Here is a 9,465-nt window from a genome sequence, read left to right on the forward strand (position 1 = left end):
GTGGGTGGACGATGATCTAACCTACTCTTCTAATATAGTAGAAAAAAGGATTCAGTGACATCCTTGGGTCTTGTATCTGTGACAGTCTGAACCAAAACAGACCACAAAAGTCAACAGTCAAAAGTTTAAACTTCAACTCCACCCCCCAAACAGCTCACCCCCTCTCCTTCCCCTCCCGCCCCAAACAAAATAAAACCAAATGAGTTGCGACTCTCCTGTCTGTTGTCTCTTTTAGCACCTCTTAAAAACTTAGCTGGAATCTATTCAAAATTCCAACAGCAAAAATATTTTCGAAAAGAAAACAAAAACCCCAACAAGGAAAAGAAAAAAGAAAAAGAAAACCAAATGAAGAAGACAACAAAAACACTTGCATTGGTAACAAAAAATTATCTAATCCTCTCTTTTTCTTAGAACAAAAAATTCTCCAAGATTTTGAAGAAACATTTTTCAAGGTGTCTCAAACCTTTCCAGACCATTCCCTTTTACTTACCGGAAAAAATTTCTTTCTTGATTTTCCGGCACTTTTTCAGGCTAAGATAAAGAGTTAAAAATCTACAATGTGAGGCACAGAAGTTTTCCATCTTTACGGGTTAGTCCCATATCTTTCACTCACCACTCAAACTTACCCAAATTACCAACTTTATTGAGAAATGTTGCATTTTTAAGCTTTTTCACCAATTGGGTTTTCATTTTCTTGAAATTTAGTAGTAATACCCATTTAAGGATCTCTTTAGTTTTGCTAATTTTACTCTTTCAATTTTTGGACTTATCTTAGGTCTAAAGTGATATATTGTTTAAATTTGTTCTACATTGTCCTTAAAATTCGGTGTTAAAGATTCATTTGTTTCAAGAAAATCTCTCTTGCATGTGCACTTAGATTTTTATTTTTTATTTTTTAAATGATGTTTTCTGTCATTTAACTTGCTCATTTTTGTTTAGACTATTTGAGAGACATATCTAGGGTATTTGTGTATGTGGACACATGGTTTCTTTGCAGCGCGTGTTTTGTCAAAGTGTACGTATATTGACTTTTAAAATTTTAATTTATTTAGTTTTTGGGATATAATAGTACAGATTAGGCATTCAACTTTGGATGCTTGCAAAACATTTTGAAGTGTCACTTTAAAGCTTAGGAAAGTGATTCAATATGCATAAGGGTCAATATTTTGACCTAAAATGGGGTCCCATTTGAAGTTTTGAACCAAGATTTCAATACAAAGATATATCAAAAAGCTCTACTTTAGCCATTTTTATATTTCTCCATGTACTTAATTGTCTTTGGTTACTGTTATTTTATGAAATTTGGTAGGTCATAAGCTTTTTAATTCAATCATAAGGTGTGGATCTTTTGTTTTCTCACACGACAATTTTCTTATTGGGCAAATAGGGAAGCATTTGCTGTTTCAAGAAAGTGCCTGCAGGCAGTATTCATTGACAGCTGATGTGGTTTGGATGTCTTTTCTGAGGTACCAAACTGTCAATGCTACCCTTCTTCTCTGCATTCTTTTCACATCATTTTTGTTCATCTTTTGCCTGATCTTGGTGCAACCTGGAATCTACTGGTAGCTTCAGGGTTTTACCTTAGATTTGATAGTAATATATTCCTTTTCAAAGGAACAGTTTTTACCTGGTTTTAAGCCTCGGAAACAGCCTCTCTATCCTGCAGCGGTAGGGGTAAGGTCTGCGTACACCACACCCTCTCCAGACCCGACTTGTGGGATCACACTGGGTATGTTGTTGTAGTTTTTACCTGGTTTTGGTTTCTTATTTTCCATAGTTACTTTTTCTGCTGTAGAGTTAGTTGATCTTATAAACCTTACAGTTGCTAAATTACTGATATGAGTTAATAGCCTGTTGCTCAATGTAATCCAGTGGAATGACTGAATAAATTTTCTGTTGATAGGCAGAAGCAGGAACCAGTTTTCTGTCTTCTCATCTGCTTCCCCAAGATATGGATAGAGGAGATAGAATAGCCTCTTATCCGGAGTTGCTGCTTTCTGTCTCTATAGCGTTCTTGCTTTTTTCAGTAGTCAGCTCACAAATTCCTTTGGGTTCCAAACTAACAGTAGAAGAGAACAATTATTGGTTCTCATCCAACAGGGACTATGCAATTGGATTCTTTAACTTCTCCGACCAGTATAGCTTTGGTGTCCGTTTCAATGCAATTTATATACCTAGAAGTGAACAAACAGCCATTTGGACTGCAGGGTGGAATGTTAAAGTTAGTAGCAAAGCATATTTTGAGCTTTCTGCAAATGGGGAAATGATATTGTTTGATCCAGCAAATGGAAAAACTGTTTGGCAAAGCAAAACTGGCAATGCATCTGTTGAATCAGCTGTTCTGCTTGATAATGGCAACTTTGTTCTCTTAAATAGGAATAAGAGTGCTGTTTGGCAGAGTTTTGAAAGTCCATCTGACACAATGCTTTCTGACCAGAGTTTATCTGTTGGCCAGTCTCTTCGAGCTTCTAGCAGGAGTTCGTTAACAAGTTATTACAGTCTTCATATGAATGTTTCTGGTGAGATGCAGCTTAGGTGGGAGAGCAGTGTCATTTACTGGACTGTTGGAGGTCCTCAATCTGCTGTCCGAGCCATTCTTGGCTCTGACGGAATCCTCCGACTACTTGATCAGAGATCGCAAGCTGTTTGGTCTGTCTATGGTGAGGACCACAATGATTCTGATGTGAAGTTTCGGTTCCTGAGACTAGATTCTGATGGTAATCTTCGGATATACTCATGGGGAAATAATGCAACATCATGGAGAACAGTTTGGCAAGCTATAATTAATCAATGTGATGTCTTTGCAACTTGTGGTACCAATGGTATATGCATCCTTAATGCATCGGACTCTTATGGTTGTCAGTGTCCATTTAGATCTACAAGAGACTCAAACTCCGGATGCCTAATTCCATACAAACCAAGTTGTGAATCTGGTTCATCCATGATCCGATATGATCATATGTACTTGTACGGGATATACCCACCAAACAAAACAGTTGTGCAAACTAGTTTGCAGCAGTGTACAAGTCTGTGTCGGAAAGATCCATCCTGTCATGCCGCATCCTTCGTCAACAATGGCACTGCACAATGTCACATGATGAACTCCCAGTATGTTGGCGGTAAATCAGATCCTTCTTTGGGTTCCGTTACTTTTGTCAAGACTTGTTCAGACCCAATTGCTGTTTTACCTGCGCCTGTACCTGCTCCGAAAAAGGTGTCACAGAAAATATGTGTTTCTTGTCTGTTAGAAGTTGCTGCTGCATCAATTGTTTTGTTTGTAATGCTTCAATTCGGGATTGGAGTTTACCTGTACAGGAGAAGGAAACATATGATGCAGAAATCTGCTTCACCCCATATAGTCCCTAATGCTACTGGTTGCATCATGTTTTCTTACTCTGAAATCAAAGACCTGACAGACAATTTTAAGCATCAAATTGGGCAGAATGTGTTCAAAGGTGTATTTTCAGATAACAGGCTTGTTGCAGTTAAAAATCTCGATGCCTCTATAGAAGAAAAGAGGTTCCGTACTGCAGTCCTAAAAATAGGAAGCATATATCACAAAAATCTTTTGAGGCTGGATGGTTATTGCTGTGAGTCTGGCCGTAGGTTATTGGTTTATGAGCTTGCCAAGTATGGGTCCATTGACAAATGTTTAGAAGAACCTAAAATGTGCAAGAGATTGACGTGGAGAAAAAGAATAGATATATGTTTGTCAGTGGCTAGGGCCATTTCTTACCTGCATACAGGATGTAGGGAGTTTGTTAGTCATGGAAATCTGAAATGTGAAAATGTGGTCTTAGATGATGAATTAGAGGCTAAAGTTAGTGAATTTGGGCTGAGGACAATTCAAGCTGAGGCGTCCAGTAGCGGGGGGCTAGCAGAGACAGATGTAAGAGATTTTGGCAAGATGATGGTGGTATTGATCACCGGACGCCAAGATGCAGATGAGGCTTGTTATTGGGCATATGAAAAAGGGGTAAAAGCTGAAAGGGATATGGCCATGGATCAGCGAATTGAGGGTGGCGTTGACTTGGAAGAGTTAGAACGAGCATTAAGAATTGCATTTTGGTGCTTACAAGGTGACGAACGTATGAGGCCATCAATGGGAGAGGTAGTCAAGGTACTGGAAGGCACTCTGACTGTCGATCCTCCACCACCTCCTTTTGCTCATTATCAACAGCGGCCGCCTGAAGACGAATCACCATCTGAATCATATTCAGAACTGTAAAAGTTCTAATTCGTATATTTCATTTCCATTCAGTCATCGGTTTCTGTACAGAACTAACTACCAGGCACCTACAACTTGGCACGATGTAGAATGCCTAGTTTTTCCAATATGGCATGCTCAATCCGAAATTCAAGATGAGCAATCCTGCATTGCTTCTTCTGAAACTGTAACATTGGTATGTAACTCTCCAAATGCAATTTTTGTATTAGAAAATCTTGATTCAGAAATCCAAGTTTCTTTTGAAAGTTTTTTATTCTTTTCAAGTTAATTATAGCTGCTTATTGCATGATTTCATAGTCTATGTTGCTCAGACTCTTCAAAAATGCCATCGGGCGTGATCCTCCAAAAGTAGTACATTTTTGGAGGATCCGACACGGGTGCGGCAACATTGTTGGAGAGTCCGAGCAACATGGTTCACAGTTAATATTTTTTTGGAGATGACTCAATTTCCTTAACTCTGCCCTAAATGTCTACTTGGCTTGTGCTATTAATTGGCACTGTCCTTTTTACTAGCAGTGGCCCTGTCTTGTAAAGCTCAGGTCCAAGACGGGTTGCAAATGAGTTTTCGATCTGGAGATCTCTATTCTTAGGATTACACGGACCATTATGTCGATCCTAACTTAAAATGGAACTATGAAAGTTTTGTCTCTTTTTCTTTCTAGAGGTCAGACCAGCTTGTTCGCACATCGACTATGTCATCGGGCTCCTGCCATCTTGACTAGCACATGTATCGGGTAACTCTACCCTCAAAGCCTGGACAAATGGAAAAAATCACCTAGTATTTTGAATTCTGTCTGCCATTATTTTAACTCGTTCATTGACCGATAGGTCACACTAGGGTGTTAAGGATGTTTTGCAATAAACAGAGTTTCATTATCTTTATTAGTGAAAGAGTTTTTTATCAGTCGTCAATAATTTATGCATTGGTCCTTGTCTTTGATCTGTCTGGTCTATCATGTACTATATGTGGTCAAATGGTATCCTTGAATCATGCATGTTATCTATCAAATATTTATTGCTTGATGGAGCGATAAGCCAAAGTGAGGTCTTATAATTACATTATAATAAAATAAAATCACTTTCGTTATTATAGGTGCATGAGCTAACCACTGTTATTAAAAAATTTATTTGGTAGTGCTTTAGGTAGGGATTCTTGGAGACCTAGGTTATTAATTCATTCATTTTTTTTAATTGACAAATGACGTGCCTAAAAGAAACACAAATGTTTCAATTTGACATGGTCAAATGACATGCTTATCGTTAGCAATCAGTGTGTGCTTTTTTATTGAAATTTCCATATTCAGAGAAAAAAAGGGGAAAAAAACAAGTTATGGTCCATGGTGGGAATTAGGGGTGTACATGGACCGGGTTGGTTCGGATTTTTTAAACACCAAACCAAACCAATTGCGTCGGGTTTTTAAATTTATACACCAAACCAAACCAATAAAATTCGGGTTTTTCAACCTTGGGTTTTCTCGGGTTATTCGGTTTTCTCGGGTTTTTCGGGTTTTTTTTCGGAATAGTCTTGATACAAAACATATAACTTTTACTTCAAATATTTCTTTAGTCCTAGTAAGGTACAACTATATAATTAAGGTGTTTCTTAAGAAAATAATACAAAATGTGAGAAGAGTGATGACATTGTATTAAAATATTTAACAAAAGCTAATAAAATCGGTTAAAATAAATATTGCTAATTAACAAGCCATAAAGAAAATGACCATAATCTAAAAATATTAAGTCATGCTAAAATAAGTACGACAAATAAGTATTAATTACATGACAGAGAAAAAAACTTAAGTTATGTATTTTCACTCTCTAAATCAATTATGCAAAACTAAATAATAGATATCCAACATTATTGTCATTCCTAATGGTAAATTGAATTTCTTTTGTTAGCATTAGTGTTGAGTTGGTTTTGGTTTGGACTTTATTTGAGTTACTAACATCCATAGGATATAAAACTTATTGACGTTCAAAATTCTAAGTTCAAGCTTGAATAATATGATAATAGATAAAAAAACTACGAAAAAATTTAAGAAATATTTATAAATTACATTACAAATAAATATTGTTATGTATAAAATATTTTAAAAATTGAATACATGTAATGTCGGGTTGGTTTGGTTCGGTTTGACTTTTTTTAGTTAAAACCAAACCAAACCAATTATGGTCGGGTTTTTTTTTTCAACACCAAACCAAGTCAAACCAAACCACTAGTCGGGTTGTTTTCTCAGTTTGACTCGGTTTATCGGTTTGGTGCGGTTTGTCGGTTTACTTTGTACACCCCTAGTGGGAATCTTTCACTTGCCCATCCATTCTTTTTTTATGCAAAACATAGAAACAAAGAAAGGAGTGATTTTTCTTCTTTTTTTCAGTTTTTTTCACCTTAGGTTAATTTGATAGCACAATGAACGGAAGTTTGCAAGTGAAGTATATTTTGGAAATTTAAATTTCCTGAAAAGAGGACGTGGAAGGTTTAATTTGAGGTTATTACGCTCCATTTTTTCTTGAGAATATTTTGCGAAAACGTAGAAAACTGAAGAGCATAAAACATGTAACATATCAATATCATCAAACAGTATCTAGTGGACTGAGGAAGCTCATTAGAAAACTTGTTTGGATTTGCATCATAAAGATATAATATTCGATCTTTCTCTATTCTTTCTTTTCCATTCCTTGGATCCATCAGTTGATCGAGAAACTAGTAAAAATTACATGGGTTAGCCAATTTCTTAAAGTTTTCAATATGTAGTCAGTATTGACAAACTTCAGATAAAAGCGTTGTCTCCTTTTTGTTGCTTCTTCTTATTAGTTGCCCAGGTTTGATCAAAAACCTTAAGACCAGCTTGAAGCCAAAGCAAGAAAGCCTTGTTACTGCTTTGGAAATTTGTATTTACTCTTTTACAAGGTGCAGCTGCAAATTTATACCGGACTTTGTTGCACTATGCAAATAATCCAAACGCTTTGAACATGTAAAGTTTAGTACCCACTATGGTTGCATTAATGTTCTAAAATGCTAGTACTACATTAGCTAGTTTTTTTTTTTTTTTTCACACATTAGTTAGTATTTGTAAGCACATATTTTGTCCGCTACAACAGTTTCGTGTTTTTATTCCTCGAAAATTTGATTTTTTTACTGGGTTGGAGTTATGCTAACTTCTGACTTGCAATAGTGGCAAATTTAGACACACAGGTCTGAAGTTAGACTTTGGCAAACCCAACTTTAGTTTCTTATGTCTGAAGTTTGTAACTCAGACCTAATTTCAGCAGTATGTTCGGAGTTTATTCTGAAGTGGCTAAAAGTTGCATATTTATAATTTTGGCTATATCTTAAGTAGCTGTCCTCTAGGCGGCTACGTATGTACTTTGTTTAGCCTAAATTACGTTTATTAGTTCAACCAGTTAAATTATTTCGAATGAAGTTACAAACAATGTAATTAATTCAAATCGTGCTAATCCTTTGATAATGTGAATAATATGAGAGCAAAGTAATAAGGATAACGATACGAATAATTAAAAGTAAATAATTGACGAAACAAAAGAGAGATATTCTTATTGATTCTCCCAGATCAGATCATAAAAAATGTTGAAAAGCAGCGACAAACAATCGTGTTTATAGAGAACGATTGCGTAATCAGATGAAAAGTCTATAGATACAATCATCAACAATGAGAATGAGGAGCCCAAGGCCGGGCAGAAAACACTGGGAGCATAGAGTTGAGGAAGCTATTCAACGCTCAGAGAAGGACACCAGGAGCTTGAAGTTCGAACGACGAACTTCAACCTTGAGTTCCCAGAGGCGAGCAAAAGGGTTCATGGCCTTGAGGCGGTATTAACTCAGAAGGAAGTGTATGCGAGTCAGTTGGCTGAAGATGACACCCAGTTGGCTCAGTGGCAGAGTCAGAATTTTTACTAAGGGAGTTAAAAGATATAAAGAAGTAAACGTACGAAGAAACCAAGGGGGTTCAACACCTATTATATATATATATATTAAAAATAATTTTAATCTTGTATCTACAATGTAATTTTTCTCCGACAAGATCAATACACTACAGGCCACACTTACGAAATCCAAATACTGTAATATTAACCTTGCTACTAGGGCACATTGGCAGGCCTAATGTGATGACTTTGGTTGACAACCCAAGAATTCCGAAGAGTACGTTAGATTGGAGTTGGGTGGCCATGTAGTTTTTTGTTAACGAAGAGATGTAATATACTTCTCTTTGAGATTTTTAAAAATCATACCTCAACCACTTAACGGATACAAGAAACTGGTTAGCCAACTTCAATTTCTTAAAAATAAAACTAATGAGATTATTAAGGGAGGTACATATTACTTCGTCCTGTTGAACAGATTGAATGAATCAACATCTACATTACTAATTAGTAAAATACAGATGTTATTTGGTAGGATCAAGGAGAGTTTTATTTATAGAACAGGAGAAAGAATAACTCAATCAGGTAGCTGTGATTAGAATGTCATTAAAATAAAAGAATCTAGTGATGTTCTGTTGCTTATTAAACAGCATTTTTGCAGCTATTTGATGTTTTTCACACACAATAGAATGGAGTACTATATAATGATGCCAAAATTACAAAGGGTTATACCACTAATTAAGGTAATTGACAGACAGTTTTGTTAAAAATTCAAATTTGTAGCCTCCTAAACAGAATCCAAGCTTGGAAAGTTGAATTTAACTCTTTGCCACCTAAGCGATTGTTGGAATTATTTATTCCTATAGTAGAATTCCTACATTGGTAATGCAATGCTTACTATGAAAACGTCTTGATTCGTTCTCTTGACCTTAAGAGTGAGTTTATTTTATATAATGAGTCATTATTTATTATATTGGTCACTGACTCTTCAATTCTCTTTTCATGGCTGATTTATTAGCTAATTTAAATGACAAGATTAATGGTCATTATGTCCTCTTTATGATCGGGTTAATGGCTCATTAAGTCCTTCTTTGACCCTTCAGGTTTTCGGCCTATATAAACTACTCTTTTTTGGTGAATTACTTGCTCACAAAACACCATTGTCTTCCTCTCTTCTTCATAAGTTATTTTCTGGGCAATTGTTTGAGCGACCTCCAAACTTCCAACCACTACTGCAAGTATTTGGGGGTGCTGCGGAACCTTGGGAAGCGACTGGTCTTAACGATTTGCATCGGAGTTAGGACGAAATCGCTTTCAAAGCAGTGACTTGGCACGACGCAGCGATTTAATATGAT

The 9,465-nt window shown here is 36.2% G+C and overlaps 1 protein-coding gene across 4 annotated transcripts; it reads left to right on the plus strand.

The window, feature by feature from the left end:
• The first annotated feature begins 218 nt into the window (after positions 1 to 218).
• LOC132634841 (G-type lectin S-receptor-like serine/threonine-protein kinase SD3-1) lies at positions 219 to 4,473 on the plus strand. 4 transcript variants are annotated; one of them, XM_060350969.1, is made up of 3 exons: positions 219 to 589; positions 1,388 to 1,466; positions 1,908 to 4,473. In XM_060350969.1, the coding sequence occupies exon 3, from the start codon at positions 1,952 to 1,954 to the stop codon at positions 4,226 to 4,228; it is 2,277 nt and encodes a 758-aa protein (XP_060206952.1). In that variant the 5' UTR covers positions 219 to 589; positions 1,388 to 1,466; positions 1,908 to 1,951; the 3' UTR covers positions 4,229 to 4,473. The 4 variants fall into 4 exon arrangements, with proteins under 4 accessions (XP_060206952.1, XP_060206960.1, XP_060206936.1 ...); XM_060350953.1 differs by having other exon boundaries at positions 220 to 589; positions 1,904 to 4,473; XM_060350962.1 differs by lacking the exon at positions 219 to 589 and adding an exon at positions 961 to 1,305 and having other exon boundaries at positions 1,904 to 4,473.
• Positions 4,474 to 9,465: the final 4,992 nt, after the last annotated feature.

Source organism: Lycium barbarum, chromosome 1 (assembly GCF_019175385.1).
Source record: "Lycium barbarum isolate Lr01 chromosome 1, ASM1917538v2, whole genome shotgun sequence".
NCBI classification, from domain to species: Eukaryota; Viridiplantae; Streptophyta; class Magnoliopsida; order Solanales; family Solanaceae; genus Lycium; species Lycium barbarum.